The 21,110-nt window shown below is 36.3% G+C and overlaps 1 protein-coding gene and 1 pseudogene across 1 annotated transcript in view; both read left to right on the plus strand.

The window, feature by feature from the left end:
• LOC116631482 (phosphatidylinositol 3,4,5-trisphosphate 3-phosphatase TPTE2-like) overlaps positions 1-21,110 on the plus strand; it is a 141,600-nt gene that overhangs the window by 66,408 nt on the left and 54,082 nt on the right. The window contains exons 13-16 of the mRNA XM_032402639.1: positions 513-632; positions 2,617-2,716; positions 2,858-2,921; positions 3,644-3,708. Of these exons, the coding sequence (XP_032258530.1) occupies positions 513-632; positions 2,617-2,716; positions 2,858-2,921; positions 3,644-3,708 (349 nt within the window). The remainder of the gene's footprint in view (positions 1-512; positions 633-2,616; positions 2,717-2,857; positions 2,922-3,643; positions 3,709-21,110) is intronic.
• On the plus strand, positions 4,687-5,152 carry LOC116631690 (annotated as a pseudogene).

Below are 21,110 nucleotides of genomic sequence, written 5' to 3' on the forward strand. Positions count from 1 at the left end.
TGCTCCTGGCTGAAGGAGCCAGTGTTGGGGAGGAAGGCAAAGTGGATGGAAGTTCAGCTTTCACAGGAGGAAATCCCAGCCTACTGTGATTCTACTGTAGGCGCAAAGCCAGAATTTGCAAGCCAAATTACTGGACCTTGTGTTCCTCTTGCACATTCCTCACAGCCCAGTTGCTCTAAAGCTGTGACACATGTAGCTTCCATTGCTCAGTAGTACTGCCAAACAGCCCACCTTTCTCACCCAATACATGAAGGTATTGCTTGCTTCTTGTTGAGTGGTTTGGTTCTATCTCTTACCATACTTAAGTTGCCATATTGATGATTTTGTCATTTGTATGTATAAAATAAGATACAGTTTGGATGTTTTCCCCCTTAGTCTAGTCTACTATGCATTTTAAAGAATCCATTAAAGTAGAATTCTTAATGGGATGAGTCAAATAATTCGTGTTCTTAAAATATCCCTATTTATTCTTTGGGAGAGCATACACTAATATTTTTTGTTTTATACTACAGGATACAACAATACTTTTCTGATATACTTAACTACTTAGATGCTGTCATTATTGTAGTGACTCTACTGGTTGATATGATTTATATGTTTTATGACTTTATGTCTCTTCAAACTATCCCCAGGTAAGAAATATATATTTATTTCCCTTAAAGTTTTAATTTTTTTCTTTTGTTTTTTTGGGGGCCTTTTCTGTAGTTTTCCTTTTGCATATCTTTCTAAGTCTGAATGTGCTGATTCTGAGCCAAATAAGCTGCAAAAAATGAAATAGACAAATTTCCACATACTTGGAAACTAAAGGATGGTTGTATTTAGGGAAGAGTGAAGGGTGTACAGATTAAGTACCTTGACCTGAATAAAGAACATGGAGTCCCTAAAGAAGAAACTTGGGACTTTGCCTCCTGTACTCACTTTAACTTCTCTACATTTTGAAATTCCCACTGAGGTCAAAGAAGTTACTGCCTGTGTTCTCCTCTAGGATTTTGATGGATTCCCGTCTCACATTGAGGTCTCTCATCCATTTTGAGTTTATCTTTGTGTATGGTGGTCCAGTTTCATTTTGCATGTGGTTGTCCAATTTCCTCAGCACCATTTATTGAAGAGACTGTCTTTTTTCCATTGGATATTCTTTCTTGCTTTGTCAAAGATTAGTTGACCATAGAATTGAGGGTCCATATCTGGGCTCTCTATTCTGTTCCATTGATCTATGTGTCTGTTTTTGTGCCACTACCATGCTGTCTTGATGATCACAACTTTGTAATACAGCTTGAAGTCAGGCATTGTGATGCTCCTGATGGGCATTAAGGAGGGCATGTGATGTGATGAGCCCTGGGTGTTATATGCAGCTAATGAATCACTGAACATTACATCAAAAACTAATGGTGTATTATATGCTGGCTAATTGAATTTAAATTTTAAAAAATTCCCACTGAATTCCCATTGAGCTTCAATCACAAGTTCCTTACACATGAAATTCCTGGGTTTTTCCTGTAATCAAGAGAGTTTTGGTCAAGCATATGCAAAATTTGGGTGACTCCAGTGATGGTTCTCTAAGAAAGAGCAAATGGAACAGAAAACAAGGTGACAAAGGTAGCACCATGGAAGTGGAATTTTGCAGTACAGCTGAAATGAAGAAAGCTGAGGCAAAGTTAGAACTGTTTAGGTATCAGGAAACTAAAATGTGTATGAGAGACTGATGATTCCCCCTGCTTTTCCTCTTGCTACTGTGGCAATGAAGAAAAGGAACAGATGTATATTGGGATATAGATGTTGGGTAGCTCACTCATTAGTCCAACAGCTTGCTCTTTTCTGTACTCCAACAGCTTAGGACTTAATTCAGGTCCCAACAAAATTTGATGTTATATAATAGGCTTTTGGAGTTGTTTTAAAATAACTGGATCCAATATGGTCCTCTGACTGGCAACATCAGTATCACCTAAGAACTTGCTAGAAATGCAAGAGCTAAAACACCTCAGGCCCCACTCTAGACCTACTGAATCATATGCACACTCAAGTTAGAGAAGCACATATGCAAACCATCAGTTCTCTGCCATCATGTTTTTTTCTGATGGTAGGAGAGACACCAGCTAGCACACTCGGCAAGTGTCTCAATCTGCTGCCTGCCTGGTACGTGTTAGCAGCTGTAGTGAGCCTCTGTTACTGATGGGAAACACAAAGGTGAACAAGAACTGTTTTGATGGGAGAAACTTTTGATGGGAAAATGATTGAAAAATCCTCATCTTAAATCACAAAAGTTCAGTCCACAAATTCTATCATATAACTATTTCTCTCTACCAGAGTTTCTCAATCTCAGCACTGTTGGTACTTTGGACCAGATAGTTCTTTGTTATAAGGGCTGTCCTGTGCATTGGTGTTTAGTAGCATTCCTGGCTTCTACCCACTAGATACAAGTAGCACACCCTCATACACAGTGTGACAACCAAAAATAACCCCAGACATTGCCAAGTATCCCATAGGTGGGCGGGTAGGAGGCTTGGTGGGGGTTTGTGTGTGTGCAAAATCACCCCTGGTTAAGAACTACAGCTCTAGGCTTGGTCCATATTGACAAAATCCTATTTCTAAAGCAAAAATGAATCTTTTTACTGTTAGATTGACAATTTTATTTCGACCTCTACGACTTATCATTCTGATAAGAGTTTTTCATCTGGCTCATCAAAAGAGACATCTTGAAAAGCTGGCCAGAAGGATGGTAAGCAGGCAAAATATATTTATGATTCAGAAAAAGTTTGTTTCAGGAAATACTGACAAGGGTTATAGATATCTATATAATATTCTTTATTTTTATGTCGATTTTTCATCTTACAAATTAATGATTGTTTTAAACTCTTAGGTTTCAGGAAACAAACGGCGATACAAGAAGGATGGATTTGACTTAGACCTCACTTACGTTACTGGTTTGTAAAGTTTAACTGTTGATTTACTTATATTAACTTCAAATCTTTCTGGTGTGTGAGTAATTATGTGAATTTTGTTCTTGCTTTTTCTGATCCGTGTTCTTTCAAAGCATTCTTTATCCATGAAGACATGAGCCATATGGTAGCACAACATATTTGTAGTTTATCCCTGACAATGGAAAATCTGCATTGTCCTCTCAAATCAGGGCTGCTCGGTTACTGTACAGGAAATTGAATGGGTTTCCAGTTGGCTCCCTTTGTTTGGTTTGGAATTTGAGTTCTACTAGTTTTTCTGGGTCACAAGGATTTCAAAGAGACCTGTTCTCTTCCTAAAACCCTAGAGAATAAGGGGTCTCAGTTTTCTGAGTCAGGAGCACTGGAAGGCACCCTGAGAGTTTCCACCATTGCTGGAGCCCAGATCTCTCATTTTTCTTTGGTGTTTAAATAGGAAATAAATTCTCACCACCGGTCAACACAAATCTGTCCCATATGGCTGGAACCAATTGAGTCTTAAGAACACTATGTGAGTTTAATGGTCATTATATCAGATAATTTAATATGTTATCTGGATTATCCTGAGGGGTAGCTTTTTTCCCCCTGTCATTCTCAATCCAGAAAGTTCTTTTCTATGAAAAAGGAGTCTGATTATATATAAGTTAATTTCTCATATATTGTTTCACATTTATAATGACATTCATAATAGTGACCATTTTGACTTCCAGAGCGTATTATTGCTATGTCATTCCCATCTTCAGGAAAGAAGTCTTTCTATAGGAATCCCATTAAGGTAAGGGTATTTAACAAATGCTCACAATTCTCAGTAAACATAGACTGTGGAGTCATAAGTTTAATATTGGCCCAGAGATGGCAGTGTTCCAAAAATTTACTCTCTCGGGTAAAGAATTATAATGGATTGATAGCAATTAGTTTTTGCTGTGTAATGAACCACCGAAAAACTTAGTAACTTATAGCACCAACCATTTACTTAGTTCATGATAATGTGGTTTATGAATTTGGGTTGGGCTTAACTGGGTGGTTCTGCTGATCGGGAACAGATTTGACTAATCACAGCTGGGCTAATGCATACATCTGTGGGCAGCTACTTGGCATCTGAGGATTGGCTAGTCTAAAATGGTATGGTTGGAGGGGTGCCTGGGTGGCTCAGTTGGTTGAGCATCTGACTCTTGGTTTTGGTTCAGGTCATGATCTCAGGGTCATGAGATTGAGCCCTGTGTTGGACTCCACACACTCAGCACAAAGTCTGCTTGAGGTTTTTCTCCCTCTTCCTTTGCCCCTCTCCCTGCTCACTCACATACATGTGCTCTAAATAAATAAACAAAATCTTTAAAAAAAAATAAAAAATAAATAAATGGCATGGTTGGATGGCTCCATGTGATGTCTCATGCTCCAACAGACTAATTCAGGCTTGTTCACATGGTGGCAGTGGCAAAGATCCCACAAGCAGCAAACAAAAGAATACAGAGCCCCTAATGGTCCAGGTTCAAAACTAGTATAATATGGCTTCTACCTCATTCTGTGGTACAAAGCAAATTACAATTCAGTCCAGATTCAAGGAGTAGAACAGACTGCATCTCTTGATAGCAGGAATTGCAACAAATTGTGGCCATTTTTATAGTCTTATCATAGGAGAGAAGGTTGGGAATACTTTAAAGAAAATACATGTTTTTAGGTTGAGGTCCTAAGTTATAGCGGAGGCATACTGCTTTAGATAATGTGGATTAAATTATTTCACCCTTTCATGAAGATGGCAACAAAGACAAAGAAGGAAGTCCTTGCCCCTCCCAAAGCTGAAGCCAAGGCAAAGGCTTTGAAGACCAAGAAAGTGGTGCTGAAATGCATCCACATTCACCAAAAAAAGATCCATAGGCCACCTACATTTCAACAACCCAAGACACTGTGTCTCTGAAGGCAGCCCAAATATCCTCAAAAGAAAGCCCCCAGGAGAAACAAGCAAGGTTGACCACTATGCCATCATCAATTCCCCCTGACTACTGAGTCAGCCATGAAGAAAATAGAAACAATAACACACTTGTGTTCACTGTGGATGTCAAAGCCAACAAGCACCAGATCAAACAGGCTGTGAAGAAGCTCTATGACATTGATGTGGCAAAGGTCAACTCCCTGATCAGGCCTGATAGAAGAAGACATATATTTCACTGACTCCTGACTATGATGCTTTGGTTGTTGCCAACACAACTGAGATAATCTAAACTGAATCCAGCTGGCTAAATCTAATTTTTTTTACCATAATAAATTAATTAATTCAAACATAAAATATTTAATATGAAATTCCAGTTAAAAGCCATCATTTAAGAAGTTTGCATGTGTGTGATTGTGTATTAGTGCAATTTATATTATTAAACCAATATGTAATTATGTACATATATGTATATGTCTATATTTAAGTTTACATATAAACATGCATATATAATTATGCTTTTGTTGAAGCATAACAAATACTATAAATTGCACTAATCTTAATTGGATCTTGATGAAGTTATATTTAGGTATATATGTATGTAACCAACACCCCTATCAATATATAGAATATTTCTTGCTCTTTTTCAGTCAATATCCCAACACACTGGAGGTAATTATTATTCTAACATCTATTACACAGATTAGTTTTACTTTTTCTTGAATTTCACATAAGTGGAATCATATAATACATCTTTTTTGACTTTTTATGCCCAAAGTCTGAGATTCATTCAGTGTTGTACAGTTCTTACAACATTTACATATTACTTGTTATAACTTTAATATTTACTGCTATCTAAAATTCTGATTAAAAGCCCAAGCATTCAGGGGCACCTGGATGGCTCAGTTGGTTAAGCGGCTGCCGTCAGCTCAAGTCATGATCTCAGGGTCCTGGGACCAAGCCCCGTGTTGGGCTCCCTGTTCAGTGGGGAGTCTGCTTCTCCCTCTGCCCCTACCCCTGCTAGTGCTTGCACACACACACTCTCTCTTTCTCAAATAAGTAAATAAAATCTTTATTTAAAAAAAGCCCAAGCATTCCGTCTACATACAAGAATCATACAATTGTACACCACTTCACAAAGACATCAAAGGTGTTACATTCTATAACATCTATTTTACAGAAATTTTTAAAAAAATCAAAAGATACACCTGAAGAAACAGATATATTTGGCAGCCAGTAATTTTGACAGGGAGGTTGTATAACTCACATTACTTTCAATATGTGAATTAAAAATATTGCATTTTGAGTAGTCATTATGCTTTGTGTTGATAACAAAGAAAGAATACTGGCTGTTGAAGAGTCATGTGAAAAAATATTTAATGCACTTCAAAATGTTACACAAATTATTGTGCTTTCTATGCACCCCTAAACCTTTAGTCATTTAGTTCAAGTATGTCACTAAAGTGATACATTAATTCTTCCAGTACAATGGTATATTTCATTCTATTGACCATTGCATACTCTAGAATATATTAGAAAGAAATGTGTAATATTCACAAATGTTCAGAAAAGCAAGAAGACCTGTGAACCTGCTTGGTTCTTTTGAGATGATCTCATGTCCACTTAATAAGTATTCATTCCACAAAATAGTAAGCTAATGTTTGAACATAATTTCCAAGATAAAACACATTTTCTCATAAATCATGAAGTCTTTTTCTCAAACACCACAAAAGTAGACAGAAGAATTTTCGTTTGAACAGATTTCTTAGACTGTGCTTAACCACGTATTTCAGCTTAGTTTCTAAGACTTCAGAAGGACCAGATTTTGAATTACAGACAGTCTCCAATTAAAAAGTTTTGGCTTTTGGATTCTTTCCATGATTTGGCCCATTGACTGATGAATGGATAAAGAAGATGTGAGATACACACACACACACACACACACACACACACACACACACACACACCCCCTCTGGAATATTACTCAGTCATCAAAAATAATGAAATCTTGCCATTTGCAACAACGTGGATAGAACTAGAGTGTATTATGCTAAGTGAAATAAGTCAGAGAAAGACAAATATATGATTTCACTTATATTTGGAATTTAAGAAACAAAGCAGATGAACATAGGGAAAGGGAAGGAAAAATAAGATAAAAACAGAGAGAGGTAAACCATAAGAGACTCTATAGTTAAAAGAACAAACTGAGGGTTGCTGGAGGGGTTGTGGGTGGGGGATGGGCTAAATGGGTGATGAGCATTAAAGAGGCCTCTTGTTGGGATAAGCACTGGGTGTTATATATAAGTGATGGATCACTAAATTCTACTCCTGAAACCAATACTACACATATGTTAACTAACTTAAATTTAAAAAATAAAAAATGCTCGACTTTACAACAGTATGAAAGTGATAAGCATTCAGTAAACCTCATACTTTGAAGTTTGAATTTTGATCTTTTCCCAGGCTAGTGATCTGTGGTGCGATATTTTCATCAGCTGCGGTTCCCAGTCAGCCCCCTCATCGTGCGGTGAACAGTTGATACCCTGACAACCATTGTGTCTTTACAGCCACTCTGGTTTTTCCCACTCAGTACAGTATTCAATACATTACATGAGGCATTCAACACTTTATTACAAAATAGGCTTCCTATTAGATGATTTTTGTCCAACTGTAGGCCAATGTAAGTGTTTTGAGCACAATTAAGGTAGGCTAGGCTAAGCTATGATGTTGGGTAGGTTAGGAGTATTAAATGCATTTTTGACTTTTAATATTTTCAACCTAAAGTGGGTTTGTTGGGACCTAACCCTGTGGTAAGTCAAGGAATATATGTACTCAGAAAGAAACTGCCTTGAGAGAGATTAACTCAATCATTACCAATTGAAAAAAAGTATCCACTGTATTCATCTCTTATACAAACAGAAAAATAAAACATTTCCCCCCATGGAATAATATGTATACAGTTATATATAATGTATATTATATGTACTGTACTACAGTATATATCATATATTAAATAATAGTTATAAATATTATATAATAAATTGATATTACTATATTAGTATAATATATTTCCTTCTTAGAATAGTACATGTTTAAATATATATTATATATATATTGCATAGTATATACTTTTATATAATATACAATTACATATAAATTATATATAGTATATTTTATTTATAAATATATATTGCATATATATTTATGTATACTCATCTCTTAGAAACACAAAAATATAAAATTTTCCCCTTAGAATAATATATGTGTATTTATATATAATATATATTATACTACACAATATAGGATATATAATTACATATATAAATTATGGAGTTAATACAATATATTTAGTATATGTTATGTATTATATATAAATATACATTTCAATTATAGACATATATAAATTCATCTTTTATAAAAGAAACAGAAAAATATAACCTTTTCCCTTTAGAATAATACATGTATATTTATATATAGTTATATAACTATAGTTATAGTTATATATATACTATAATTATAACATGTATATATTAACATGTACTTATAACCAAATTTGTTTAATATATATAGTATATAGTTTATATAAGTGTATATTTTTAGTTTATACATTATGTAATTATGTTACAAATTCTATAAATTTATAAATTATAAATTAGATAGTTTATATATAATTATATAAAATATGTATATATATAAATATGTATATTATATATACTAGTTTCTATATAATCATATAACATGTATGTTATATATTATTTTATATAATATGTATTATATTGCATGCTATATTATATATATTATTTTATGGTATATACTATATTACATATAAACTATTATTCAAAGGGGATAAATTTTATATTTTCCTGTTTGTAAGAGATAAATATAGGTAATGTATATTTATAAGTAATATGGAACTAAAACGAAACCATATAATTCATATGGTAAAATGTTGAAACTCTGACCAAAATCTGAAAACTGCTAGGCTGTCAGAAAAAGACAAGACAAAAAGCCTTCTTGCATATCTACAAACTAAATGTGATACTCTCCAAAGGTTTAAAAATTGTAATTGTTACTTCCACTTAAAAACTCTAATTCTAGGGGCGCCTGGGTGGCTCAGTCATTAAGCATCTGCCTTTGGCTCAGGTCATGATCCCAGGGTCCTGGGATCGAGCCCCGCATCAGGCTCCCTGCTCCGCGGGAGGCCTGTTTCTCCCTCCCCACTCCCTCTGCTTGTGTTTCTGCTCTCGCTGTCTCTCTTTCGCTGTCAAATAAATAAAAAATCTTAAAAAAACAAAAACAAAACTCTAATTCTAGGGGCACCTGAGTGACTCAGTTGGTTAAGTGTCTTACTCTTGGTTGGCTCAGGTCATGATCTCAGGGTCCTGGGATTGAGCCCTGGGTCAGACTCTGGGCTTATTGAGGAATTGGCTTGAGGATTCTCTCCTTCTCCCTCTGCCCCTCCCACCACTCATGCATATGCACACACTCTCTCTCTCTCCCTCTCTCAAATAAATAAAATCTTTTTAAAAGATAAGAACTCTAATTCTAAATTTAAAAAAAACTATACACAAACAACTAATTTAACCAGAGGCCCCGCCCCCCCCAAAAAATCAGTACTAAGCAAGACCCAGAACAGCTGATAATTCACAGTTCTCTATGAACAACTCTTTTAGGATTTATCCCATAAAGTACTTTATTTTACAATCTGCTTATCTTATAGAACTAATTTTGTCCACTTTATTACATTAAAATTTCATACAGTGTAAAACTAGAACTGTATGTAAATATTGCATCTAAGACTTCTGTAGCATTGTCATTTTTTTCTATAGATGATTCTCAGAATGTCCCCAGTTCTACTGGTATTGGATCCTACTCATTCTTTTGTCTCCTGGCAGTTAGAATTGCTGCTTCCAAGGCCTGTATTTTCACTGCCTTCAGAAGGTGAATCTTTCTCAGCTTGAGACAGATGAGGTTCATCTATTTGATTATTTTCGTTAGAAGTCTCTTCGTTCATAGTTAAAGTCTCCCAGTCTTTCACCATTGAGTATGATCTTTATTTCCTTTATTTGTTTGATCTTCTTTTTCTAGCTCCTTTAGGTGTGGTTAAACTGTGTATTGAGACTTTTCTACTTGACGTCGGCCTGTATTGCTATAAACTTCTCTTTTAGGAGAGCTTTTTGCTGCATCCCAAAGATTTTGGACTATTGTGTTTCATATTCATTTGACTCCATGTATCTTTTGATTTCCTCTTTGATTTCTTGATTGACCCATTCATTGTTTAGTAGCATGTTTTGTAATCTCCATGTATTTGTTATCTTTCCAGATTTCATCTTGTTGTTGATTTCTAGTTTCATAGTTGTAGTCAGAAAAGATGCATGGTATGACTTGGATCTTTGTGAATTTGTTGAGACTTGTTTTGTGACCTAATTTGTTCTCTGTTCTGGAGAATGTTCCATGTGCACTTGAAAAGAATGTGTATTCTGCTGTTTCAGGATGGAATGTTCTGAATGTATCTGTTAATTCCATATGGTCCCATGTGTTATTCAAAGCCATTGTTTCCTTGATGATTTTCTGTTTGGATGACCTGTCCATTGTAAGTGGGGTGTTAAAGTCCCCTACTACTATTGTATTACTATACTTCCTTTATGTTTGTTACTTCCTTTATGTTTGTTATTAGCTGCTTTATGTATTTAGGTGCTCCCATGTTGGTGCATAAATATTTACAATTATTATATATTCTTGTTGGATTGCTCCATTTATGATTATATAGTGCCCTTCTTTGTCTCTTGTTACAGTCTTTGTTTTAAACTCTATTTTGTTTGACATAAGTATTGCTACCCCAGATTTCTTTTGACATCCATTTGCATGCATTCTCCATCCCTTCACTTTCAATGTGCATGTGTCTTTAGGTTTGCAGTGAGTCTCTTGTAGGCAGCATATAGATGGGTCTTGGGTTTTTTTTTTTTTTTTTTCCATTCCATCACCTTATATCTTTTGATTGAAACAGTTAGTCCATTTACATTCAAAGTAATTATTGATGGATATGTATTTGTCATTTTGTTACTTGTTTTATGGTTGTTTTTGTAGTTCTTCTCTGTTCCTTTCTTCCCTTGCTCTCTTCTCTCACAATTAGTTGGCTTTCTTTAGTGATATATTTGGATTCCTTTCTCTTTATTCTTTGCATATCTATTACCAGTTTTTGATTTGTGGTTACCGTTAGGTTTATCTGTAACATCTTCTGCATATAACAGACCATATTGAGTTGATGGTCACTTAAGTTTGAATGCATTCTTTACACTTCTCCTCACCACATTTTAGGTATATAGTGTCATAATTTACTTTTATTTTCTGAGTATCCTCACTGATTTTTATAGATATACTTACTGTAATTGCTTTTGTGCTTCCTACTTTTCTTACTTCTATTTATGGTCTTCTACAAGAGTCCCCTTTTGCATTTTTTTTTGTAGGGTTCATTTAGTGGTGATGAATTTCTTTAATTTTTGTTTGTCTTGGAAACTCTATCCCTCCTTGCTGGATAGAGTATTCTTGGCTGCAGATTTTTTCCTTCCAGCACTTTGAATATATCATGCCATTCCCTTCTGGTCTGCAGAGTTTCTGCTAAAAAGTCAACTCATAACCTAATGGGGTTTCCCTTATATATAATTGCTTTCTTTTCTCTTGCTACTTTTAAAATTCTCTCGTTATCACTACTTTTTGCTATTCTATTTTTTATTATTAGTTTTTAAATTTAATTTAATTTTATTATGTTAGTCACCATACAATATATCATTATTTTTTGATGTAGTGAACCATGATTCATTGGTTTTGTATAACACCCAGTGCTCCATGCAGTACGTGCCCTCCTTCATACCCATCACTGGGCTAACCCATCCCCCCAACCCCCTCCCCTCTAAAACCCTCAGTTTGTTTCTCGGAGCCCATAGTCTCTCATGGTTCGTCTCCCCCTCCAATATCCCCCCCTTCATTTTTCCCTTCCTTCTCCTAATATCGGCCATGCTATTCCTTATGTTCCATAAATAAGTGAAACCATATGATAATTGACTTTCTCTGCTTGACTTATTTCACTTAGCATAATCTCTTCCAGTCCCATCCATGTTGATGTAAAAGTTGGGTATTCATCCTGTCTGATGGCTGAGTAATATTCCTTTGTATATATGGACCACATCTTCTTTATCCATTCATCTGTTGAAGGGCATCTCAGCTGTTTCCACAGTTTGGCTATTGTGGACATTGCTGCTGTGAACATTGGGGTGCATATGGCCCTTCTTTTCACTACATCTGTGTCTTTGGGTTAAATACCCAGTAGTGCAATTGCTGGGTCATAGGGTAACTCTATTTTTAATTTTTTGAGGCACCTCCACACTTGTTTTCCAAAGTGGCTGTACCAACTTGCATTCCCACCAACAGTGTAAGACGGTTCCTTTTTCTCCACAATCTCTCCAACATTTTTGTTTCTTGCCTTGTCCATTTTTGCCATTCTAACTGGTGTAAGGTGGTATCTCAATGTGGTTCTAATTTGAACTTCCCTGATGGCTAATGATAATGAACATTTTTTCACGTGTCTGTTAGCCATTTGTCTTCTTTTGAGAAGTGTCTGTTCATGTCTTCCGCCCATTTTTTGACGTATTTGTTTTTTGGGTGTTGACTTTGAGAAGTTCTTTACAGATTTTGGAAATCAGCCCTTTGTCTGTAGTGTCATTTGCAAATGTCTTCTCCCATTCTGTGGATTGCCTCTTTGTTTTGTTGACTGTTTCCTTTGCTGTGCAGAAGCTTTTCATCTTGATGAAGTCCCAAAAGTTCATTTTTGCTTTTGCTTCGCTAGCCTTTGGAGATGTATCTGGAAAGAAGTTGCTGTGGTCGATGTCAAAGAGGTTACTGCCTATGTTCTCCTCTAGGATTTTGATGGATTCCTGTCTCACATTGAGGTCATCCATCCACTTTGAGTTTATCTTTGTGAATGGTGTTAGAGAATGGTCGAGTTTCATTCTTCTGTATATAGCTGTCCAATTTTCCCAGCACCATTTATTGAAGAGACTGTCTTTTTTCCATTGCATATTTTTTCCTGCTTTGTCAAAGATTATTTAACCATAGAGTTGAAGGTCCATATCTAGGCTCTCTATTCTGTTCCATTGGTCTATATGTCTGTTTTTGTGCCAGTACCATGCTGTCTTGGTGATCACTGCTTTGTAATATAGCTTGAAATCAGGCAACATGATGCCCCCAGCTTTGTTTTTCTTTTTCAGCATTTCCTTGGCTGATTCAGGGTCTTTTCAGATTCCATACAAATTTTAGGATTGTTTGTTCCAGCACTTTGAAAAATGCCATTGGTATTTTGATTGGGATGGCATTGAAGGTATAGATTGCTCTGGGCAGCATAGACATTTTAACAATGTTTATTCTTCTGATCCATGAGCATGGAATGTTTTTCCATCTTTTTGTGTCTTCTTCAATGTCTTTCATGAGTGTTCTGGGGTTCCTAGAGTATAGATCCTTTACCTCTTTGGTTAGGTTTATTCCGAGGTATCTTATGGGTTTTGGTGCTATTGTAAATGGAATCGTTTCTCTAATTTCTCTTTCTACAGTTGCATTGTTTGCCGTTTTAATTGCTGTGTCTTGGGGTGGACCTCCTTGGGTTGATTTTGTTGGGGGGGATCTCTATGCCTCCTGGATCTGGGTTTCTGTTTCCTCCACAGATTTGAAAGGTTTTCAGTGTAATTTCTTCAAATAAGTTTTCTACCCCCTTTCCCCTCTCTTCTCCTTCTGCAATCCCTGTAATGTGAATGTTATTATGCTTGATGGAATCACTGAGTTCCCTATGTTTATTCTCACTTTGCATAATTTTTTCCTCTTACCTGTTCAGCTTGATTACTTTAAATTACTCTGTCCTCCAGGTAGCTGATTTCTTCTTCTTCTTCCTCTAGCCTACTCTTTATTCCATCTAGTGTATTTTTAATTCCATTTATTGTGTGCTTCATCTCTGATGGGTTTATTTTACCTCTTTGTTTTAAGTGTCTCACTGATGTCCTCCACTCTTTTCTCAAGTTTACTGAGTATCTTTATGACCATTACTTTAAATTCTGCATTGAGCATATTACTTATCTCCATTTTGTTTAGGCGTCTTGCTGTGATTTTGTCCTGTTCTTTCATTTGGGACATATTCCTCTGTCTCCTCATTTTGTCCTACTCTGTTTCTGTATGTTACAGAGCAGCTACATGTCCTGATCTTGAAAATAATGGCCTTATGAAGAAAAGGTTCTTTAGTGCCCTGCAGTTTAGTGTAGCCATGTTCACCAGAACCTGGTACTTCAGGAGTGTCTCCTATGTGTGTTGTGTGCACCCTGCTGATGTGTCTTGGCCACTTTTTCCTTCAGTCATCTGCAGTGGTTCTCTTTGCCTGTTGTGGACAGTGTTTGTTCTCTGTGGTGTTAGTCACCAGTCTGGGGCCACCGTGGGCTTGAGTTAAGTCAGACCAGACATTTGCCAGAGATGCAGTAGCACCAAACTAGGGTGCTTTGGCTGTTTGTCCCCTGAAGTGCTTTCATTAATGGGCCAGGTCAGCAATCAGACCAGCTGTCTGCCTCCAGCCTACTGCTAGGTCTGCTGTTTGATTCTTGTCTATGGTTATCTTTCCCTCTCCCCAGGGCAGGAGTTACTTTGGAGTGATACTGGCGCCTGTTGAGGTTGTTTGCATACTTCCAGGCTTGTGGCACCAATCTGGATGGAATCTGGCAAAGAGCATATTGGAGGGGACAGTGTGCCTGGTGTTCTGAGGGGACAGTGATGTTAGCAAGTTAGGTAGGATCAGCGCTGTGTTGGTCCTGCAGGTGGCCATTTGTTTATGATGGGGGAAGGGGGCAGGGAATGGCACCTGCCAGCTCTTTTGTTGCTGGAGGAGTCTCCTAGCAATCTCTGTCCCACTGGGGCTTGCTCTGAGATGAATAAACAACTCTCTCTCCCATATACCCCAGACATTTTACAAACTTCAGCTCCTGTGCTGTATCTCAGCAGGACTGTTTCTTTTGCTATCTCTTTAAGGGCAGGGACCCAGATTCCTCTCATCCAATGACTCTCCTAAAGCTGAACCTGCTGAATTTTGAAATTCCAGGTCTTAAGCCCCACTGGTTGTAAGAACTCACAAAATTTGGCTCCTCTGGTTTTCAAAGCCAAATATTATGGGGGTTTGTCTTCCCTATATGGGCTCCCTGATGTGAGGGTTTGTTTCTCTCCCCTTTCCATGCCTGCAGCACTCTCCCTCCTGCAGGCAGTTGTATGGGTCTCTTTAGCTCCAGATCATGTCTCTGCCCTTACTACCCTCTTTGATGTGGCCTCTTCTCTACATTTAGTTGTGGAGTTTGTTCTGCCAGTCTCCATGTCATTTTTTGCGTTATTTACACTGATGCATTACTTAGTTTTATCTGTGCGAGGAGATGAGCTTAAGGTCCTCCTAATCTGCCATCTTCCCCAGAAGTATCTTTGATATTATTTTAAATGGTATTTTAATATTTTCTTATTGGCTGCTGATATATGGGAATATAATTGATTTTTGTATATATATTCAGTACACTTCATAAATTCATACATTAAACAGACACATCAAAAGATGCTCAACATCACTCATCATCAGGGAAATGCAAATCAAAACCTCAATAAGATATCACCTCACACCTGTCAGAATGGCTAAAATCAACAATACAAGAAACAACAGGTGTTGGTGAGGATGAAACAAAAAGGAACCCTTGTGTACTGCTGGTGGGAATGCAAACTGGGTGCAACCACTTTGGAAAACAGTGTGGAAGTTCCTCAAAAAATAAAACAATAGACATATTCTGTGATCCAGGAATCACACTACTGGGTATTTACCCAAAGAAGACAAAGACACGAATTCAAAATGATACATGCACCCTTTATGTTTATTGCAGGATTATTTGCAATGGCCAAACTATGGAAGCAATTTAAGCATCCATCAATAGATGGATAAAAAAGATGTCATATATATTTTTTCAAAGGAATATTAGTCAACCATAAAAAATGAAATCTTGCCATTTGCAACATGAATGGATCTAGAGACTATAATGTGAAGCAAAATAAGCCAGTCAGAGAAAGACAATTACCATATGATTTTAGTTATGTAGAATTTAAGGAACAAAACAAATGAACAAAGGGGAAAAAGAGTCAAATAAAAAAACCAGACTCTTAATTATAGAGAATACACAGGTTGTTACCAGAGGGGAGGTGAGTGGGGGGATGGGTGAAACAGATGAAGAAGAAAGAATATTAAGAGTACACTCATCTTGATGAGCACTGAGTAATATATGGAACTGTTGAATCACTATTTTGTACACCTGAAACTAATATAATACTATATTAACGATACTGGAATTAAAAATAAAACACTGGAATGAATAAATGATCACAAAAAATTATTTCATAAATTCATTTTAATAAGTTGTATATTCCTTGGGCTTTTTATGTATATAATCATGTAGCTACTACTTTCTTAACTTTGTATACTTTTTATTTTTTTTTTCTTTATTGAATTGTCTAGGACCTCCACTGTAAATTTGAATAGTAGTAAGAACACTCTTTGCTTGTTCCCAAACTTAAATGGAAAGAATTAGAAATTCTACTATTAGAATGTGTTTTCTAGAGGCTTTTTGTAGCTATTCTTTACCAGATTAAGAAACTTTTATTTATTTCTAGTTTAGTAGGAGTTGAATCATGAATTGGTGAATTTATCAGATATTTTTTCTGTGTGTATGGAGATAATCAAAGGTTTTCCTGTTATTTTCAAATGTGAAGTCAACCTTTTTTATTCCTGAAATAAACCCCCTTTGGTCTTAATGTGTTATTTATATATTACTACTTTCTATTTGCTAATATTTTATTTACAACTTCTTGTATATGTTGATGAGAGATATTGACCTTCAATGTTCTTTTTTTTTTTTTTTTTTTTTTTTTTTTACTGAAGTGTAGTTGACACATACAATGTTACTTTAGTTTCAGGTATACAACATAGTGATTTGACAAATCTATATGTCATACTATGATCACTACAAGTGTAGTTAAATTTCTGTCACCATAAAATACTAGTATAATACCATTGGCTATATTCCCTTTGCTGTACCTATTATCCCCATGACTAACTCATTCCATAAATGGAAGCCTGTATCTCTCATTCCCCTTCATGTATTTTGTCTATCCCTGCACCCCTCTCCCCCTTGGGAAACATCAGTTTGTTCTGTGTATTTATGGGTCTGGCTCTGCTTTTTGTTCATTTTGTTTATTAGATTCAAAACATAAGTAAAATCATATGGTATTTGTCTTTCTCAGTCTGACTTACTTCACTAAGTATAATACCTTCTAGGTTCATCCATGTTGTTGCAAATGGCAGGATCTCATTCTTTTTTATGGCTCAGTAATATTCTTTGTATATATATACCACCTCTTCTTTAGCCATTCATCTGTTGATGGACACTTGGATTGTTTCCATATCTTGGCTATTGTAAATAATGCAATAAACATAGAGGTACAGATACCTTTGTGAATGAGTATTTCTGTTTTCTTTAGGTAACCCAGTAGTGAAATTGCTGGATCATATGGTAACTCTATTTTTAATTCTTTTGAGAAACCTCTGTACTCTTTTCCACAGTGGTTGCACCAATTTGCATTCCTACCACCAGTGCACAAGTGTTTCTTTTTCTCCACATCCTCACCAATACTTATTTCTTGTCTTTGATTTTAGCCATTCTGATGGGTATAAAGTGATAGCTCATTGTGGTTTTGATTTGCATTTCTTTTTCATCTTTTCATGTGTCTGTTGGCCATCTCTATGTCTTCTTTGGAAAAATGTCGATTCAGGTTTTCTGCCCATTTTTAATTGAATTTTTTTTTTTTGTATTGAGTTGTAAAAGTCCTTTATATATTTTGAGTATTAACCCCTTATCAGATATATCATTTGCAAATATCTTCTTCCATTCACAAGGTGGCTTTTTGGTTTTGTCAGTGGTTTCCTTCACCATACAAAAATTTCTTATTTTGGAGTAGTCCCAATAGTTTATATTTACTTTTGTTTCCCTTGCCTGAGGACACATATCTAGAAAGATGTTGCTATGGCTGATGTCAAACAGCTTACTGCCTATGTTTTCTGTCTCACATTTAGGTCTTTAATCCAGTGTGTTTATTTTTGAGTATGGTGTAAGAAACTGGTCATTTCATGGTTTTACATGTAGCTGTCCAGTTTTCTCAGCACCACTTATTGAAGAGACTGTCTTTTCCCCAGTATATAGTCTTGCCTCCTTTATCCTATCCCTATAAGTGTGGGTTTATTTCTGGGCTCTCTAATCTGTTCTATGTGTCCATTTTTGTGCCAGTACTATACTATTTTGATTACTACAGCTTTGTAGTATATCTTGTAATCTGGTTTGTCTTCAATTTCTTTCATCAGCATTTTATAGTTTTTAGAGCACTGATCTTTCACTTCCTTTGTTAAGTTTATTTCTAGGTATTTTATTCTTTTTGGTGCAATTATAAATAGAATTGTTTTCTCTTTCTACTACATTATTAGTGTACAAAAAAACAATCCATTTCTGTGTATTTTGTATCCTTCAACTTTACTGAATTCATATATTCTAATAGTTTTTTGATTGGGTTTTAGGGTTTTCTCTGTATAGTATCATGTAATCTGCAAATAGTGATAGTAACTTCTTCCTTACCAATTTGGATGCCTTTTTTTTCTTGTCTGATTGCTGTGGTTAGAGCTTCCATGAGTATGTTGAATAAAAGTGGTAAAAGTGGACATCCTTGTCTTGTTTCTGATCTTAGAGGGAAAGTTCTCAGTTTTTCACCATTAAGTATGATGTTAGCTCTGAGTTTGTCATATATGACCTTTACTATGTTGAGGTATGTTCTTTCTAAACCCATTTTTTTGGAGAGCTTTATCATGAATGGATGTTGAATTTTGTCATGAACTTTTTCTGCATCTGTTAAGATGATCATATGGTTTTTATACTTCATTTTGTTGACTTGAGGTGATTGCCTTACAAATATTGAGCCATTCTTGCAACCTGGAATAAATCCCATTTGATCATGGTGAATGTTCCTTTTAATGTATTGTTGAATGTGGTTTGCTAATATTTTGTTGAGAATTTTTGCTTCTATGTTCTTCAGTGATAATGTTCTGTAGTTTTGTTTTTTGTAGTGTGTTTGTTTTGGTATCAGGGTAATGCTGGCCTCAGAAACTGTATTTTTTTTTATTTTTTTATTGTTATGTTAATCACCATACATTGCATCATTAGTTTTAGATGTAGTGTTCCATGATTCATTGTTTGTGCATAACACCCAGTGCTCCATGCAGAACGTGCCCTCTTTAATACCCATCACCAGGCTAACCCATCCTCCCACACCCCTCCCCTCTAGAACCCTCAGTTTGTTTTTCAGAGTCCATCGTCTCTCATGGTTCGTCTCCCCCTTCTATTTCCCCCCCTTCATTCTCCCCCTCCTGCTATCTTCTTCTTTTTTTTTTTCTTAACATATATTGCATTATTTGTTTCAGAGGTACAGATCTGAGATTCAACAGTCTTGCACAGTTCACAGTGCTTACCAGAGCACATACCCTCCCCAGTGTCTATCACCCAGTCACCCCATCCCTCCCACCCCACCCCCCACTCCAGCAACCCTCAGTTTGTTTCCTGAGATTAAGAATTCCTCATATCAGTGAGGTCATATGATACATGTTTTTCTCTGTTTGACTTATTTCACTCAGCATAATACCCTCCAGTTCCATCCACGTCGTTGCAAATGGCAAGATCTCATTCCTTTTGATGGCTGCATAATATTCCATTGTATATATATACCACATCTTCTTTATCCATTCTTCTGTCGATGGACATCTTGGCTCTTTCCACAGTTTGGCTATTGTGGACATTGCTGCTATAAACATCGGGGTGCACGTACCCCTTTGGATCCCTACTTTTGTATCTTTGGGGTAAATACCCAGTAGTGCAATTGCTGGATCGTATGGTAGCTCTATTTTCAACTTTTTGAGGAACCTCCATACTGTTTTCCAGAGTGGCTGCACCAGCTTGCATTCCTACCAACAGTGTAGGAGGGTTCCCCTTTCTCCACATCCCCGCCAACATCTGTCATTTCCTGACTTGTTAATTTTAGCCATTCTGACTGGTGTGAGGTGGTATCTCATTGAGGTTTTGATTTGGATTTCCCTGATGCTGAGTGATGTTGAGCACTTTTTCATGTGTCTGTCGGCCATTTGGATGTCTTCTTTGGAAAAATGTCTGTTCATGTCTTCTGCCCATTTCTTGATTGGATTCTTTGTTCTTTGGGTGTTGAGTTTGGTAAGTTCTTTACAGATTTTGGATACTAGCCCTTTATCTGATATGTCATTTGCAAATATCTTCTCCCATTCTGTCGGTTGTCTTTTGGTTTTGTTGACTGTTTCCTTTGCTTTGCAAAAGCTTTTTATCTTGATGACGTCCCAATAGTTCATTTTTGCCCTTGCTTCCCTTGTCTTTGGCGATGTTTCTAGGAAGAAGTTGCTGTGGCTGAGGTCGAAGAGGTTGCTGCCTGTGTTCTCCTTTAGGATTTGGATGGACTCCTGTCTCACATTTAGGTCTTTCAACCATTTTGAGTCTATTTTTGTGTGTGGTGTAAGGAAATGGTCCAGTTTCATTCTTCTGCATGTGGCTGTCCAATTTTCCCAACACCATTTGTTGAAGAGTTTCAGATATGGGCATGATTAATTCCTGAGAGAATGCTAAGTGGTCATGTGGTTCCCCTTCACTCTTAAGAGGGAATAAATTTACAGGATTAGATTTTGAACAACAGTGGATAGTAATATGTAGAGCAAACAAACAGTAGGATTTCATATGTGGTAAATTTGCTAACATAAATGTCAAGTGTTGCCTAGAAGTAGCAAGATTGGACATATGTGGAAATAAAGAAGCAAGCACTAAGGTGCAAGTGTCAACAAGTTTAGCCAGTGCTGCCACCACATGCAAGGAAAGAGGATGGACCTTCATCTCCAAATCAAGGAATATGCTAAGATGGACAGTCACTTCTGATGTAAACTATTCTGTTTAGTTAACATTTTGTGAACACACAGAAGGGGTTGGCATATTTAGGACAAAGGTGGAGGTTGTTGCAAAAAGGCTTTCAAAGAGTAAACAGCATTTTTAACTTTCACATCCCAAGAAAGAGTTTCAGGAACTGTAAAC

Source organism: Phoca vitulina, unplaced genomic scaffold (assembly GCF_004348235.1).
Source record: "Phoca vitulina isolate PV1807 unplaced genomic scaffold, GSC_HSeal_1.0 scaffold5, whole genome shotgun sequence".
Taxonomy (NCBI): domain Eukaryota; kingdom Metazoa; phylum Chordata; class Mammalia; order Carnivora; family Phocidae; genus Phoca; species Phoca vitulina.